This window comes from Pan paniscus, chromosome 1, assembly GCF_029289425.2.
Source record: "Pan paniscus chromosome 1, NHGRI_mPanPan1-v2.0_pri, whole genome shotgun sequence".
In the NCBI taxonomy this organism is placed as follows: Eukaryota; Metazoa; Chordata; class Mammalia; order Primates; family Hominidae; genus Pan; species Pan paniscus.
In genome coordinates this window covers 28734344-28753451 of record NC_073249.2, presented here as the reverse complement: position 1 = coordinate 28753451, position 19108 = coordinate 28734344, and the positions used below count along the sequence as shown (strand labels likewise).

The window sequence follows — 19108 nt, the reverse complement described above, 5'->3', positions numbered from 1 at the left end:
ATCAAAGTCTCAGGATACAAAATCAGTGTGCAGAAATCACAAGCATTCCTTTACATCAACAGCAGGCAAGCAGAGAGCCAAATCATGAATGAACTTCCATTTACAATTGCCACAAAGAAAATAAAATACCTAGGAATACAGCTAGCAACGGAAGTGAGGGACCTCTTCAAGGAGAACTACAACCACTGCTCAAGAAAATCAGAGGACCAAAGAAGATGGAAAAACATTCCATGTTCATGGATAGGAAGAATCAATATTGTCAAAATGACCATACTGCCAAAGCAACTTATAAATTCAATGCTATTCCCATTAAACCACCATTGACATTCTTCACAGAAATAGAAAAAAACTATTTTAAAATTCATATGGAACCAAAAAAGGGCTCGTATAGCCAAGATAATCCTAAGCAAAAACAAAGCCAGAGGCATCACGCTATCTGACATAAAACTGTACTACAAGGCTACAGTAACCAAAACAGCATGGTATTGGTACAAAAACAGGCATGTAGACCAATGGAACAGAATAGAGAACTCAGAAATAAAACTTGCATCTACAACCATCTCATCTTCAACAAACTTTACAAAAACAAGCAATGGGGAAAGGAATCCCTATTTTAACAAATTGTGCTGGGAGAACTAGCTAGCCATATGCAGAAAATTGAAACTGGACCCTTTCCTTATACCTTATACAAAAATTAACTCAAGATGGAGTAAAGACTTAAATGTAAAATCCAAAACTATAAAATCCCTAGAAGAAAATCTAGGCAATACCACTCAGGACACAGGCATGGGCAAAGATTGTATGATGAAATCGCCAAAAGGAATTGCAACAGAAGCAAAAATTGACAAATGGGATCTAATTAAACTAAAGATCTTCTGCATAGCAAAATAAACTGTCATCAGAGTGAACAGACAACCTACAGAATGGAAGAAAATTTTTGCAATCTATCCATCTGACAAAGGTCTAACATCCAGAATCTACAAGGAACTTAAGCAAATTTACAAGAAAAAAAGAACCCCATTAAAAAGTGGACAAAGGACATAAACAGACATTTCTCAAAAGAAGACATACACATGGCCAACAAACAAGAAAAAAAGGTCAATATCACTAATCATTAGAGAAATGCAAATCAAAACCATAATGAGATACCATCTCATGCCAGTCAGAATGGTGATTATTAAAAAGTCGAGAAACAACAGATGCTGGCAAGGTTTCAGAGAAACACTTTTACACTGTTGGTGGGAATGTAAATTAGTTCAACCATTGTGGAAGACAGGGTGGTGATTCCTCAAAGATTTAGAACTGGAAATATCATTTGACCCAGCAATCCCATTACTAGGTATATACCCAAAGGAATATAAATCATTCTGTTATAAAGGTTCATGCACACTTATGTTCATTGCAGCACTATTAACAATAGCAAAGACATGGAATCAACCCAAATGCCCATCAATGATAGACTGGGTAAAGAAAATGTGGTACATATACACCACAGACTACTATGCAGCCATAAAAAGGAATGAGATCATGTCCTTTGCAGGAACATGGATGAAGCCAGTAGCCATTATCCTCAGCAAACTAATGCAGGAACAGAAAACCAACACCACATGTTCTCACTTATAAGTGAGAGCCGAATAATGAGAACACATGGACACAGAGAGGGGAACAACACACACTGGGGCCTTTCAGAGGAGGGCGGAGGTCGCAGGAGAGCATTAGGAAAAATAGCTATTGCATGCTGGGCTTAATACCTAGGTGACAGGTTGATAGGTGCAGCAAACCACCATGGCACACATTTACCTATGTAACCTGCACATCCTGCACATGTACCCTGGAACTTATAAAATAAGATTTAAAAATTAAAAAAAAAAAGAAACAACATTGTAAAAAATAAGGGGAAGAAGAGATTTCTTTTAGGAAAACTCAAAAAGATTAAGAATGCTATAGTAAGTATAAAATACTGTATATAAACTTATGGTATAATTATATAAAATATCACTTTACTGTGAAAGAACCCCCAAAAAGTTGTTTACATGGTTGGTTTCCACATTGGGGAAGTTACCAAACTACAGTTTAAGAGTCTGCAAGGGTAGTTTTCCACCTAATTCCCAAATCCTCAGCAGAAAGAACCTTACCTGCTTAGTGATTACTAGATCTTTTTTATTTGAACTAGGAAAGTCAGCTATAAAAGTTAGTTTTATATGAATGTATGACAAATGGAAGCAGTGACACTGTGTTTCCATAACTTTTGCATAATTGTATCTTAAATTTCCTTGGGGAAATACAACTGATGGTTGCCATACCTGAATGTCACTGGCATTGAAGCCCCAAGGCAAGGGAGGTAGAGTGGGAGGAGCACAAATTCAGAGGCACAGCTTGGAAGGAGAGATCCCATTCACCATCAGCCTTTGAAAAGGAAAGAAATGTCATTGAGAATAGCCAGAAACATTTTAGAGGCTTCTAGAAGATGTATGGTAGCATGATTTGACAAGGAATTAAGTTATTCATATGACAGTTTGGCCAAAATTATGAGATTATCAAAAGCAAATATTTTTATATTGGTACATTTGGTGCCCATGGGGTGATTTTACAGCTTTTCAGTAATCCTGTGCAGTTTTAATAATTGCCCAGGGTGTTTTTCCTGTTTCCTATTACGTATTTCTAAGATTTGTCCTCTAGATTTCAAATTTCCAGTTAATTTCTAGGGAATTAAATATTAGTAGCTTCTAAGAGTAAAGTAGGAAATAATTTAAGTGTTCAAAAATTAGGAATTTATTGATTAAAATAAAATATGGTATGTCTGTACAGTTGCATAGGCTACAGCTGTAAAATGTGGATAGATGTTAATGACATGTTAAATGGGAAAGCAGGTAATGAAACAATTTCTTTCAAACTGTGAAATACGGATGACATTTCTAGTTTTTTGAGAACTTTTGTGTAAGTTAGTTTCATAATGGGTCTGCATAATCGAATCAATTTTCTTTGCCTTAATAACATGGACCAAGTCTTTTTTTTTTTTTTTTTTTTTTTGGGACACGGTTTCACTCTGTTGCCCAGGCTGGAGTGCAGTGATGCAATCACAGCTCACTGTATTCTTCTCAACTTCTTGGGCTCAGGTAATCCTCCCACTTAAGACTCTCGAGTAGCTGGGACTACAGGTGTGTGCCATCACACTCAGCTGATTTTTTTGTATTTTTTGTGGAGATGGGGTTTTGCCATGTTGCCTAGGCTGGTCTTGAACTCCTAGCCTCAAATGATCTGCCCTCCTAGGCCTCCCAAAGTGTTAGGATTACAGGCATGAGCCATCACAATTGGCCTACATGTTCCAAGTCTTACCTAAACATTTTAATAATCTTAGCCTGTTTTGCTACCATACTTTTATAGTTTTTAGCATATGCTTTTTATATAACTGGTGGCAAAATTCCTTCCATCTAGGAACCTGCACTACTGAAAAATTTTAAATCTGTATTCAGTTTTGTTTATATGAGTTTTTTTCCTTCTTCAAAGTGAATTCAAGCAAGTATCTATTAAGTTTGTAACCCTCATGATTCAACAATGTTTAGGTTGCTTATATATTTTAAATGCTGGGTTAGTCAAAAGTAGCAAAAATTTTTGTTCTGTTGGGTAAGGATTAAACAGAAGAGTATTATATCCACATTGAAAATCATTTCTGTATATTTTATTACTGGTGAGTAGTCAAGGATTTGGCAGGCACAACAGTGGGTTACAGGTCAAAGGTTGTGTGCATGGTAAGGAGAATTACCTGCCTATCCCTTTTTGCTTATTTTCTCTCTTCTCTCCAAGGCTCCTCAGACTTGGCCTGCCTTCTAGCTCAAACCTGAGACTCGAGGAAATATCTTCAGGGTGGCACTGCACACACCACTGTTGGTGGCCTCAGCTGGACATGCCTTTGATCCTGGGGCATTTAGTCTGCTTAATATTCCTGGTGGTTGAGAGAGTTTCCCAAGCAGGTGAAGAAAGGCAGCCCACAGGCTTCTGAGTGGGCATGCCATCTTCACTGCCCGAGGCTCCTGTTGGTGATGATACTTAGTGTGGAGTTGGCTTGCACTCCTTGTTACTTAGAGCTGCTCACACCTCTGCTCCTGCCCTTTCTCTACCACCAGCTCACAAAGGAGGGAGTGAATAGAAACCCAGCTCTCCTATTGCTTCCAAACTGCTGGCTGCTATTATAGGAGGATAAGCTAAAACTGTAATGAGTTCATTTTTGATGCTTTGTCTTTTACTTCTGAAATCTAAATTAGAGAGAGGCAGGGGATAATCTTGTTAATATAAGATTCTGATCAATTAAAATTCTGTGGATTTTTCTCAAAGTCAGCCTAAATACATTTCTTTGGCTTTCCCAAATATATTTATTATTTTTTAATTGCCTTTTTTTTATTCTTGAAGAACAATGTGTATTCTGGAGGTAGCATGGCAAGAAGGAATACATATGTTTGTGAAAGGACCACAGATCGATACGCAGCATTGCAGAATGGAAAAGACAGCAGGTAAATGCCACAGTGCCAAGTAGTAATACCTTTGCTGTTGTTCTGTGTTAGTGCCCTTGCTGAAATGCCTGCAGCCGAATGGGTCAGGAGAAAAGCAGTTATTACATGAAATAGTAAGATTGCAACCAACCGTTCTTAGTAAGACATCTTTCCTGTACCAGGATAGAAGGATGGGAAAACATTTAGAGAAAACAAGAAACAAATCTCTTTACCTGCCAATTTCTGAGTAAAATCTGATAGTAAATATTTTTCTATAACAAAGCAGATCATACCATCCTAATTTCATCTTCATAATTTGAATCTTATTCTCTTATGCACCTGCTGTCTCCTTCCCTTTCACTTCCCATCAAGTCATTGCTGTATCTCAATAAAGGCTTTATTTTCCTCCCTCTGAAAAAAATGTGACCATCTTATTTCTCATCATTCAGAACCACATAATTTTTAAAGTGTTTTATTTCAAATAATAATAAATCATATTATTTTTATTACTTAAAAGATGTGTCTTCTTTCTATCATGAGTCACAAGGACTACTCATCAATATAGTACAAAGACATGGAGCCTATTCTAATGAAATTATTTTCTTAGTACCACCTTCAGTCATTTCAGTAGTGTGTACAACCCATTCTCACATTTGTTTCTTCTCACTTAATAAGAATGTAAAGTAAGTGCTATTGTAAGGCATACAAAGAAAAATGTATCTTCTTTGGACATAAGATAATTGGAAATTGATTTCAGACTTATGATTTTTCCTGTACTAAATTTTAAGCTGCAGCTCCGTTAATCTGCAACAGTTAACCTATTGACTCATAATATGATCTAAAAGTGTTTTGATGAATCCAGAGATAATATTTTTGGTATAATTATCAATTCTGATTGTATGAATAATGGACAATGAACTACAGCAACATATCACACCAAACTGTGACTTTGGGGAAGTAAAAAATGACTCCAGTCATAATAATTTTATCTGAAACTATCGTATATCCACAAAAATAATTTTGTACTTTCTCACATTTACATACATAGTGTGTGTGAGATTTTTTTCATAGATGATAGTGATAAATTCACCCTGTATACTTTTCATAAGAATATTAATTGTTTTGTTAGTCATTAATAATGCCACTAATGTTAGTTTCTTTCAAATGTTTCAGTCATGAAAGGTGTTAGTCAGTTTAGATTTTTTAAAATATAGTTCTTAAATTTTAGTAAACCACAATTTTTCCTCTTTTTTTCCATGGTCTTCTCAACTGCTTTATGGCGAAAGCCTTACGGAGATGTCTGTGAGTAGCATATCTTCTGCAGGCTCTTCTGTGGCCTCTGCTGTCCCCTCAGCACGACCCCGCCACCAGAAGTCCATGTCCACTTCTGGTCATCCTATTAAAGTCACACTGCCAACCATTAAAGACGGCTCTGAAGCTTACCGGCCTGGGTAATGTGTTGGTTACATCTCATTTTGTTCGTTAAGAGTTTCTAAAAATATAGCACCATGTGAAAATACATGATAGTCACCATCACATTAAGACCTTTCTAATAAGATTCAGTGTTTGTTATGGAGGAAAAATTGAATTGTAACATAAACTTTCTGTTATTGGAAATGTTGCATATAACTTAAATCATTTTCTAGAGGAATTTTTTTAAGGATTTGATTTTACATCCGTCTATAAAGTTAAAAATTGCTGTTTAATTTGTCATTTAGGTAAATTGATTTTTTTATTATTTAAACCATACGAACAAACACTAGACTGTGAGTTGAGACCCGCAGATAATGATCAGGCTCAATTCCTTGTTCTTAATAAAACCAGGCTTCAGTTTTCCTGTCAATGAAACTGATGAACTCAAAGAGCCTGTTCAGATATAAAATTGTATAATTGTTTTTCTAGTATTTTTCTATTTTAAGATTTCCCAAATTCAGTACATCTGAACATTTTAACCCTCTGTTAGATTTGTTAGGCATATTGGTGGTGCCATGTGGTATTGTAGCATCACTGAGGCCTAAATTAGAAATAGGAAATTATTTTATTCAAAGCCTTTTTAATAAACAATAAAATTTGTGTTCAACATTGCTAAGTGGTTTCAGGAGAATATTAAAAAAATATTTGCAGTACTCCTGGTTTGGCATTCCTGATACTGAAAAGTATTTATCTTTGTGTCCCTGTTTCAGTCATTTCTTGATTTTTAGTGACCAAACAAAAGGTACCTAATTTCAAACTGAAATTTTACTCCAAACCCATGTCTCACATCTCTAATGTGAACAAATAAAGTAGGGCCAAAAGAAGTAGCCATAGCTATTTGTTTCAAGTTTTTAGCTTGAGTGAAAGGTTTTCTTGTCATTATTCTGAATGATATATCTTAATTTGTCCCAGCAGTACAACCCAGAGAGTGCCTGCTGCTTCCCCATCTGCTCACAGTATTAGTACTGCGACTCCAGACCGGACCCGTTTTCCCCGAGGGAGCTCAAGCCGAAGCACTTTCCATGGTGAACAGCTCCGGGAGCGACGCAGCGCTGCTTATAATGGGCCACCTGCTTCACCATCCCATGAAACGGGTGCATTTGCACATGCCAGAAGGGGAACGTCAACTGGTATAATAAGCAAAATCACATCCAAATTTGTTCGCAGGTCAGTACCAATGTACTGTCATGTTTTGATTCCTCTAGAAATTATAAAGGAAACTAGACTTTTTAAAAAAATCTTTCTAATAATTTTCTAAAATGGTTTCATAACATTAGAGCTGCTCTTTTACAGAGTTGGAAGAAAAAAATCTAGGAAGACATAAAGTATTTTTCCTTAAGAGAGAGAAAGGAAAAAATGGACAAAATGAGATTTTAAAAATCTATAAAATAAAATGGAAAGAACAAAGACTTGACTTCAAAAATGTGTGTTTTAACAAAAGATTATTTTATATTTAAAAGCCTTGATTGAGGAAAAGAAATGAGTTTACATGTTTCCTTCAAATTTATCTTGACAATACTTTTAAATTGCTTACTAATAATATATAATTTACATTTTTTTCTTCTTGCATAAAAAGCCTACACACCAGAGTCACAGATCACTTATGCAATTTTACATCATAAAACCTTATCATCAAAACATAGTAAACACAAAATGAATACATGTATAGTAAAGGTCTAATCTACTTAAACAATACAATTATACTTTCTAAAAAGTAAGCATACTTACTATGCTTACTATGCATACATGTACAGTGCACATTGATGATACAAGTTGCTACTACAATGCAGGCTGATGTGGATTTCATCTATTCCTGTGTCCCACTAAATGCCTACTTAAGCCCTGCGACAGACAAAGCACTGTGTTAGGTGCAGAACAGAATCTAAAGATAGGTAAGACAGCATCTGTGCCCTCCAGATTCTTATAGTCTTGTAAGAAGCAGACAAACAACTAGCCATGATATAAAGCAGAACATGTGCTAAAAAGTGTGGGCAACATGCTGGATTCCAGAGGAAGACACAATTGTTTCTATCTAGGGAGACAGTGAAGGCACCCTATCATATAATCATTTCAGCTGCGCCTTCAATGATGGGTAAGAAATAATTATACTTGCTTTAAGAAATACTAATTAAATACTTAGTTTCCAATGTTATTAGTGTTTCTAGGATTTCAAAGAGTGGATGTGGAAAAGAGAAGAAGCAGCTTCAGTCTTACTTGCCTTGTCATGGAGCTATTTATAGGCTTGGTTCATACATCAGTTTGCCCAATATCACATAGCTGAATTAAAAACTTTAAAGCCTCAAATGTAACATAAATTTCTAACCATATCAGTCAGTGACTTTGTACCATTGGGGCAATTACTATGCAGCATGAAACTTGCTAGAGAAAGAACTAAAAGTTCACCAACAGAGTCAGCATGGAAGTTAGATCATAGTGTTAGCCGGCCATCTGCAGGGTACTAGTCAGATTATCAGTAGTTTCTGCTTTTGGAATTTGTCTATTTAAGGCCATTTCAAAAAGCCAGTACTTTCTCATGGTTAAGCCAGAATTAATTTTAAAGTGAAGAAAAATAGGTTTATAGTTTAGTGCTTGATCACTAATTGTGCATTAAGCATTGTGCAAAATATTTCTCTTAACTGCAACAAAAATTTAGACTCTAGGGGAAACAGAGTACTGTGGAAAGGAAGTTGTGAGATAGAATGCCAAAGCAGGAAAGTGCCTTAGAGCTGGTCTGTTGGGAGGTTCTGATAAAGATTGCCATATAGTCTTTGAACACATATGTGGAGACCTACTACGCGCAAGGCCCTTTTGTAGGAGCTATTGCTACGGCAGTGAGTGAGACTGATGGGTCTCCTGCCTTCCTGTGAGCAACTTACTATCTTGAAACATTCCACACATTTAAAGCGTTTCCCTTGCTTGGCTCTGGTTTTCTCCTACCTCACAGACTAGCTATCACTTCTCAGGCTCCTTTGCTGGCTTTTTTCAGATTCCCTTGCCTTTCCCCCAACCTCTAAATATTAGAATGCCCCAGAGCTCAGTCTTTGGACACATTTTTTTCTCTGGTTTTCCTTACACTCTTGGTGATCTCAGTCAGGCTCATGACATTAGATTCCGTCCTGTATGAACAACTCCCAACTGTATCTCTAGCCCACATCTCTCTCCTGAACTGCAGACTCATATCCAACTGCTGCTCAGCCTCTCCACTTAGATACGTTATAGACTCTGAAACAGAACATGTTCAAAAGTAAACTCTCATTCCTCTTCCCAAACCTGTCCCTCCCTCATTCTTCACCGTGTTAGAAATTGGCAGCCTTGTCCTTACAGTTGCTCAGACCATAAGCCTTGGAGTTATCCTTGACACTTCTTTTCCTCATACCACCTCAGATCCATTGGCAATTTGTGTTGGCTTTACCTTCACAGCATTTCCAGGATTTAACTGCTTGTATCACTCCCGCCACTGCCTTCATACTCTGAACCACTATTCATCTTTCACTTCCTCATAGGTCTCCTAGTTTCTGTCCTTGTCCTCCTCTTCTGTTTCAGCAGTGTCATGTCAAGTCTGATCATGTCACTCTTAAATTTAAAGCCCCTGATTAGCTTTCACCTTGCTCAGAATACAATTCTGTGCCCTCACTGTGGCCTGTGGGGCCTTGTATAACCTGGCCATCCATTTCTGCTCTGACCTCTTCTTCTCCCACTCTTCCCCTTGCTGCTTCCACACCAGCCACACAGGCACCAGACTGTCCTCAAGTACATTAAGCACTGCTTTGGCATTGTGTACCTGCTATTCCTTCTGCCTGGAATTCTCTGCCCTGAATACCTGCATGGCTCACTTCTACACCAAACCTTATGATTTTCTAACCATAGCTCATTCTTATATAGGGAACAACCCAGTTTGTTCAGTTGAGTATATATTGCTATCTGTAGGTAATTGTTTTTTAAGTGTTAAGTGTTGGAGAGCATGCTGTGCTGCATATGCTGTTAGAGCCAGCTGCACCTTCTGTAGCTCCATCTGCCTCCTACCATGGCTACTTAAAGCAGACTTCCTGGGCTCTTTGAAACAATTGCCAAGTAGCAGAAATTCTTCCAATGTTCCTACTGGCATCCAGGTAGGCAGGAACAGGGTATGGGTCAATTGCTATTTCAGTCAATTACAGCAGAGGAGATAGGGTCTAAGGGACATTTCACTCCTAATGTTTTAAGTTTGGCAGCTGTGGTATAGGTGTTTGCTAATAGTGAATAATAAAGCATAATATAAATAGGACAGAAAAGTCCAGTGAGATTTTTGTCCCTTCCTAAAGGAATTTTGTCTTAGCAGTGGGAGTCAACAGCATTACTGTCTTGCTTGCCAAATTGGTATACTGCCCATCTGTGTATATCAGTTCATCTACATGTAACTGAAAATGTACATTTCACTTTCAGCCTGCTCAAAAATGTTTTATTTATTTCAATGTGCTATAATAAAAATGGATTTGTATAGATGGCATTGAATTTTTATTATACTTCCCAATGAAAATGCCAGTTATTAAAAATAGAAATTTAAGAAATTACATTTGAATGTGAGAACACATTTTAGTATTCTTTTAAATTCAGATAGAAAAAATTTTTTTTTCATAATATGTTTGTTAAGAAAGGCATGTATTAGTTAAAGACCCTGAGAGGCATAAGGCATTCATATTCTTAAGAACAATTTAAAATTTTAGGGCTTGGTATGTGGGTGTGTTTTATGAATTTGGGGGATGGGAGAGTACCACTGATTTTATTCTTATTGCATTCGTTTTACATAAATAATAGAAATGTTTCTGGAATGGCTAAAACATTAAGACAGTATTAACTTAAGGATTCAAGTTGGTGATTTTCCCCACTATTTAATAGTATTTTACCCTTTATCACAAGATATTTAATTACCTTTAAAAATAACAAAGCATTAAAATTTTGGTAGACTTCAAAAATATTAATTACATGCAACACAGAACAATTAGTAGTGTTTTCCTGGTTTTATTTCGCAGGTGGATATCCAGGTAAGGTCAGTGTTTTTATTTAAGATTGAATCCGTGTTTTTAGACTTGCCTACATGGATAGGCTGTTAATTTGCTGTGATATTTTATCATGTGCATGAATTGTTAGCATAACTTCTAAAAGAAATTGCTTATTTAGAAATTGGTGTTTATTTGCTAACTACAAGGTTAATGTATATATTTTCTAAATTGAGCGACTACTAGAATTATACATAATTACAAATTTGAAGTTGAATCTTGCTATTGATAATTATTAAATAGTTTTTACTTTAGATTAAACTAAACCAAAAGATAAATTATGACTTCAAATGAATCATGGCTGGGAATTGGAAGATTATGAAAAAAAATTTCAAACTTTCACCTTATATTGCCTCTTGACAAAAATGAGTAGACGCTCAATAAATGATAAATTACATGCGGTTATGGTGAAAAACATGAGAAATAGTCTCAGACTGACTGGTAATAGAAAACTGTCATGGTAGAAGTTTGCTCAACAAGCTAATTTTAAAATAATTTTAGATATAGGTTTTCTTGATATATTTTTTACTTTTATCATTAAATCTCAACCTTCACTTTGTTTTGAGGGATCCAAGTGAAGGCGAAGCCAGTGGCAGAACCGACACCTCAAGGTGAGGAGCCACTATTAATACTTCGCTGCTAGGTCCCTGTGTATGAAAACGTACTTTTGAAATACTTACAGCACTTAATGATCATGAATAGATCTAATAACTAGATAGCATGCGTATTTTAGATTTTTATATTGGGGTGGGTTTTCATAATGTTACCTAGCATTCAATTCAGTCAACTTTAAATTTGTTTTCCAAACATGCATTTGAATTGTGTACTTGGTATAGAAATAGGCTTTCTGTTCTATAAAGTATGTCAAGCTGAAGAATTAATAGATTAAATGTACTGATATTTTTCTCACTAAAGTAATGTAACTAAAATTAGTCTGAGTCAAATAGCACAAACAACACAGAACAGGGAGATAATTACATGTAGGAAGATTTGATATTAGTAATATATTTTAGGTGATAATTCAGTGTTTGACCACATTTAAAAATTCTATCCAGGCATACTTTTGGGGATTTCTTTTTTTGACATTTCATGCTAGTTGTATATTCATTCTGGCAATGGGTTTCATACTTGAGCACAATCAGAATTACAGGGAAGACTTGATAAAAAGGTTGCTGGATCCCACTCCCAGGGTTTCTGATTCAGGGGCCGAGGCAGGTGCCTGTGCATTTGCATTTCTATCAAGTCCCCAAGAGATGCTTATGCTGCTGTTCTAGGGACCACATTATGGACATGTTAGTACTTGTGTTCATATTTTACAAATGGGAGATTTAAGAAATGAAGACATTAATTTATTTTGAGTGTACCCAAGCATTAAGGGATGCAATGTAAATTTTACAACCAACAAGTATTCCACAGTATGAAAGGCTCTGGCTTCATTCAGGAACGATTGTGACCAGCTGAACACAAGCCTCCAATTTGATTTCTACTTTTCAAGTTACTTAAAATATAAAACATAATTAACTTTGGAAAACTATAGCATTCCCATGTAGTCTTTTTAACAAACTGTGCTATATTTACATTTAGTAATAATAGTTGAAATGTTTCTTTGTAGAGTTAGGTACCTGAGTCACCACGGTAGGGAGCCACAGGGGAGCAAGACAAATATTCTTCACTTTCTTCTGCCTTTTATAGAAACATGGAGGACTTGTTCTTAGCCTCTCCCTCACTTAGTCTTCACTTTTGAGCCCCTCCTTGCTTTTCATCCTATATTTCCACTAAATTTCCCTCTGAGACATTTAGTAGTGTGTGGCATTGCAAGTGGCCCTTAATAGTTGCATTTTTGTCCTTTTAATGTAACTATATAATTTTATTACATTATAAGAATTAGTAACTGATATTTTATAAATGTTTACACAATACTTTTCACATTCCCTTTTGTTTGGTTGTTGTTGGGTTTGGTTCTATTTTTGCTTTTGAACTGACTTATTGAATACTAACTATAAAGTACTTTCTGATCATTTAATTTTCACAACAACTAGGTGAAAATGCCTATTTTACAGATGAAAAAAAACAGCAAGGAACATAGGTGGGATCAAGCCAGCTATAATAAGGTTCTGTCATTTCAGGGAGATGAGGTGATACTGTGGTTAGAAGTATAGGTTCTCAGCCAGAGTGCATGGGTTTCAGCTATGTTCTACCACTTACCTTACTGTGTGGCTTTGGGGAAGTTACTTCAACTCTGCGTGCCTCCATTTCCTCACTCTAACTGCCTCATAGCGTTGTTCTGAGGGGTAAATGAGTAATTAATACATTTTAGGCACTTAGGACAATTCCTGCACCTAGTAAGTACTCAATAAATGTTAGCTGTTATTATATTAATATCCACATTTCCAGGAGCTTTCTACAATGATATTATCAGTGGCAATGTCTGTGAGACCATGCAGAAAAATATTTCATTGTCTTAAGGTCATCTTAAGGTGGAATAGAAGGAAACTAGACTTAGAATAATATCCCTAAATTCTAGTCTTCACTTTTCAACTCATTAGCTCTATAACTTCAGAAAACTAATTTTTTTTTTCTTCTGAGACAAAGTTTTGCTCTGTTGCCTAGGCTAGAGTGCAGTGGCACGATCTCAGCTCACTGCAACCTCCACCTCCCAGGTTCAAGCAATTCTGCCTCAGCCTCCCAAGTAGCTGGGATTACAGGTGCGTGCCACCACACCTGGCTAATTTTTGTATTTTTAGTAGAGACGAGGTTTCACCATGTTGGCCAGGCTGGTCTCAAACTCCTGAGCTCATGGTCCTCCCACCTTGGCCTCCCAAAGTGCTGAGATTACAGGTGTGAGCCACAGAAAACTAATTTTAAGTTTTCCAGCCATCAGTTCCATCTTTAAAATGAGTGCTCAGTCAACTGATCTCTCAGGACCCTTCCAGCATGCCGATTCCACCAGAATTATACATGTGACCTTGGTAAATGACTCTGGTTGGCTTGCAAGCCCTAAGAGGCCTGTGATGCAATGGCTTAGATTCAGTGGGCAAAAAGAGAAAAATAGAGAACACGATGAAGTAAATACTTTCCATACTTATTAATAGTCTTTGGAAATTTATTTTCTCTATGTATTCCTTTCCTTATTTTCTCAAGATTGCATAGTTTGCAGAGCTTTGGGGACTCAGATACCTAGGCTCAGACACCTGGAAATGAAGTAGATAATATATATAAAATTATACATGAATATATATCATACTATTGATACAAAATGTATATATATTAATTTAAAAGATGTATGCAGTAGATTATAAACTCCTTCCAAGGGACTTTTTTTTCTTAAATCACATAAGTGAGATAGGTTAACAAGTTGCAATTGTAACATCTCTATTTGGATAATTGTTCAAGAAATTTAATTACAGGATTTTCTGTATCACGAATAATCTATTAACTTTGATGAAGCTATGAAGGTTTCTTTCTATGACTGTTTGAAATAGGTTTTTTGTTTCCATATTACTTGGGGAATGCCTGCAATAAGTAAAATTCAGTGAGATTTAGTCATTTAACAAATATGTTAATTATTACTATGTACCCAGCACAGTTCTAGATGCCCGAGATATATCAGTGAATGACATAGACAAAATTCCTTGCCCTCCTGGAGTTTACAGTCTAATGGTAGATTCAGACAACACCCTAACAAATGGGTTAAATAACATGTTAGAATGTGTAAGTGCTATCGAGAAAAATAAAGCAGGCTAAGGGGGCTTGGCCATGCTAGGATAGGAGTTAGGGTACAATATGAGCAAAGATTTGAAAAAAGCAAAGGAGTTAGCGTCGCAGCCATCTGGGGAGAAACATTCATGACAGAGGGAACAGTCTGTGCAACAGCCTTGTGGCAAGAACATAACCCGTGTGTTCAAGGAGCAGCATGGAGGCCATTGTGTTCTGATAGGAGTGAGGAAGGAGAAAAATTCTAGGAAATGGGATTGGGGGTAGTAGGAGTTGGAATGGAAGTCATGGGGAACGTTGTAGACTGTTTTAAGGATGTCTTTAGTGAAATGAGAAGTCACTGGAGGACATTGAGATGTGTGGTATAATCTAACATCTTTACCTAATTGCAGTACAACATTCTTTCTCAACCTTACCAGGTAAACGAATTATTTTTCCCTCTGAAGTTACGACATTCCTCCTATCCAAAAAGGCAGAAAAAAGAAATTTTTTATATTTCAAAAATGTATATTTACAAATAGAATATTAGTGGTCCCTATTTTGTGTGTGTGCTTGAACAGAGAAATATGGAACTGAAGAAGGTATTAAGTTCTTCACTTTCAGTTGCAGACTTGTTTCCCTCAGACCACTTATATTTAAGAAAAATGCTATTTTAGATTGACAATATTAAAAGTCAAAACAGGTGGCATCTTGGGGTGTGTTTCTGTAACAGCAAGATAACATAAATCTTTGCGTCCATCTGAGGGTGGTCTGCAAATTAGGTAGTGTTATTAGGCACTGAACTACGACCACTTAGATTTTATGTGTGTTTTGATCTCTTTGCTGAGTGAAATATTTGTTTTCATTCTTTCCCTTTGCCCTCTTCTTCCAGAAGTACATCAGGGGAACCAAAAGAAAGAGACAAGGAAGAGGGTAAAGATTCTAAGCCGCGTTCTTTGCGGTTCACATGGAGTATGAAGACCACTAGTTCAATGGACCCTAATGACATGATGAGAGAAATCCGAAAAGTGTTAGATGCAAATAACTGTGATTATGAGCAAAAAGAGAGATTTTTGCTTTTCTGTGTCCATGGAGACGCTAGACAGGATAGCCTCGTGCAGTGGGAGATGGAAGTCTGCAAGTTGCCACGACTGTCACTTAATGGGGTTCGCTTCAAGCGAATATCTGGGACATCTATTGCCTTTAAGAACATTGCATCAAAAATAGCAAATGAGCTTAAGCTGTAAAGAAGTCCAAATTTACAGGTTCAGGGAAGATACATACATATATGAGGTACAGTTTTTGAATGTACTGGTAATGCCTAATGTGGTCTGCCTGTGAATCTCCCCATGTAGAATTTGCCCTTAATGCAATAAGGTTATACATAGTTATGAACTGTAAAATTAAAGTCAGTATGAACTATAATAAATATCTGTAGCTTAAAAAGTAGGTTCACATGTACAGGTAAGTATATTGTGTATTTCTGTTCATTTTCTGTTTATAGAGTTGTATAATAAAACATGATTGCTTAAAAACTTGTATAGTTGTCTAGATTTCTGCACCTGAATGTATGTTTGATACTTTGATTTGAAAATGTTCTTCCCTGTTATTTACATTCTGGTGGGTTTTTAAAATTCTTACCTCCATCATGCAATTTTGAAAATTGTGTCCAGAATTAAAAGTGCATAGAAATAGCCTTTACAATTGTAGCATGGACCTTTAAAAATTGTTTTAAAATCTTATTTAAATTTAAACCAGAAGCTGAAAAATAGATCAGCTTTATTATACACAAAATTATTACTGCTTATCTTTGCTCTTTTCCTTGTTATCCCGCAAGGTTTAGTTGAGAAGATACAAAATGTTTACAGTGTTGGCACTTAGAGTTTTTAAATTCAAGTACATGAAATTCAGTAATAGCATTGCCTTGAGCTAACTAGGAAGTACTGGGAAAAAAGTTAAATCTACATCAAGTTTCTTTTGAACTTTGAAGTGTTTTCTGACCCACTGCTAACTGTAGCAACAAAATTTAAAAGAAAAAAACCATACTTTATCTGGCTATTATAACATAAACTGTCACGTAGGTTTGCTGCCTTCAGAATACCGCAATTTAATTGCGGGAATATAATAATATTGGGACTGTTTCACAGCACAAACTCATCTTTACAGTGTTGATCAATGCATCAGTTAAGAAATAATGCCACCTCAGGAATTAACTGGCATTGGGAACATTTGCCTCATTCTCCTGCTATCCTCTTCATTCACCCCTGCCACTGTAATATCTATAAGTACTTAAGAGACTTGTGAGCAAAACATACTATTTATAACAGTATATGATTGATTTATGCTTATGTGGTTGTTCAGTTTGTTCCCATGTAACTCGTTTGTTTTAAATATTTTGCCAGATTTCTTGTATTTATTCCACATCATTATGCCTATAATGTGCCGCTTTGTGATTGGGCATTTGCCTACTTTTCTTTCATAATTAGTGATATATGCGATGTAAAACCACTAGTAAAGGTACATTTTAATACTTGTTATTTTATACTGAATTAGCCTTGGAGGTTGACTGTGCAATGTTATTTACTGTTGTAATTACTGTAATACCAACATATGGGCCCCATCTGCACACTCCTGAAAAACAGAAAGTGTATTCAAATTTTATCAGTTTAAAGAAAATAAAGCTGTGATAAATACTGTAATTCCAACCTACATTAGAAGGTCTAAGTGTAGGTGATGTGCCATTCCATAATGGCTTCCAGACTAGGGTGAATTTTACGTTCTGTACTGTACTGTGATGTAGCTTTCTTCTGTAACAGTTATGTTTTAAAATTAAGTGAGTTTTTTTTTTGCCTTAGCAAAGGGTGGTGTTTGAAAAAAAAAATGTGTAGCCCCTTTTTAACCTAGTGTTCATTCAAAAAAAAATTGATGCAAATCTTTATTCACTTTCACTGGTGCACACTGAAATTTTACTTGAACAGTTCTCATAATAAAGCACTTGTCTTTTGCTCTTTATCAGAATGTGAATTACCTGTTTTCTGGTACAAAAGTATTCTGTATGAGGAGTTTATTGTATGTGTTCTAAATTTAGTTGGCAAAGGGTGAAGCTGTGAAGGTTTTCAAGATTATTGAAACTATGAAGGTTTCTTGTCATTATGACAAGAAAGTTTAATCTTTTTATAGGAATTCCTGTCACTGAAATACTTTTTTAAAAAAATAGACTCATGTGTTTTCCACGGTAGAAACTGATACTTTTTTACATTTTCTCACTGTGGCCAACTCTTCTGTGTTTGTAGAAAGGAATTTGACTTCAATGTCTTTTATGAACTAAAAATGAAATCTTGATACTTTAGATTTTTCATTTTATGTGTTCATGACAACATAAATATTTTTCAAAGATTTAGAGGAATTTTGCAATATGTTTGCATAAATAAATACCAGTTTATGTTCACTGGCTATGTGATACCAGGATTTCCTTGGCTTCTGTTGAAATATTATTTGATATGACATCCCTTATATTAAATTAATTATTTTGTAGAAACTGGGGCACAGCATTTTATTTGTTAAATGAAAAGAATAAGATGAAATATACTCCAGAACCTTGTTCCAATAATATTCTCTAAGATAGAATTTGATTTAAAACCTAAAAGCTCTTATTTTGAGGTGATTTTCACCAACAGTGTCATTTCGCACCATGGGGGGAGAAAAGCATACGGTGAGCAGCAAGGCACCAATTTACTGTAAACTAGTGATTCCATTAGCCTGTGCAAATTAATCAAGATGACCTCTGCCTTCATTTTCGAAATACCCATTGAAATACCTACTGTGTCTTAAGATACATAAAAAAAAAATTATAAAAGATGGTTCCTACCTCTCTGAGATTTTGGTCCATTTGAAAAAATAGATGTAAATATATGCACAACTAAAACATACACACACACACAGAGAGGAAACTGAAAGCGCTGAAACAAGCACAGATAATAGATGCTATAGAAATTCAGAGAAGAGTGAATTCTGTATGGACATTGGAAAGGTGGGTCTTTTAAGGGATTTGAAGAGTGGGTAAAATTTAAGAGACAATAGAAAAGATCCTACAGATGGAAAAAAAGCTACAAGTTAGTAATAGCTCTAAGTCATGTTAAAAAATAAACCACATATTCTAGGAAGTGGCAGGGTTCACATAGCTTGATTAATAGCTGATTATGTAAAGCATTAATTGGCAGTCTCAGCTTGGACTTGATCTATGGATAGAGGGGAGAAATTACGAGGTTTTTTTAAGCCAAGGAAGTACCTAATAAATTGGTTGTTAAAGAATGGCTTATTAATTCAGCAAGTTTGTTGAGTGCCAGGGTACATTAGTGTCTAGGTTCTAGGAAATAGCAGTAAAAAAAATGTATCATAGAAATGTATGAACTCGATTAA

General features: G+C 35.8%; 1 protein-coding gene across 7 annotated transcripts in view; it reads left to right on the top strand.

Moving 5' to 3' along the window:
* The window catches only part of MARK1 (microtubule affinity regulating kinase 1), a 136479-nt gene extending 118337 nt beyond the window's left edge, over positions 1–18142 (top strand). For 4 of the 7 annotated variants that reach the window (XM_008959231.5, XM_063596997.1, XM_034947200.3 and 1 more), the window contains 5 exons: positions 4408–4508; positions 5774–5938; positions 6873–7127; positions 11563–11607; positions 15582–18142. In XM_008959231.5, the coding sequence (XP_008957479.1) occupies positions 4408–4508; positions 5774–5938; positions 6873–7127; positions 11563–11607; positions 15582–15936 (921 nt within the window). In that variant the 3' untranslated portion in view covers positions 15937–18142. The remainder of the gene's footprint in view (positions 1–4407; positions 4509–5773; positions 5939–6872; positions 7128–11562; positions 11608–15581) is intronic. The other 3 variants (XM_003807176.5, XM_003807177.5, XM_008959232.5) reach the window with 3 other exon arrangements.
* Positions 18143–19108: the final 966 nt, after the last annotated feature.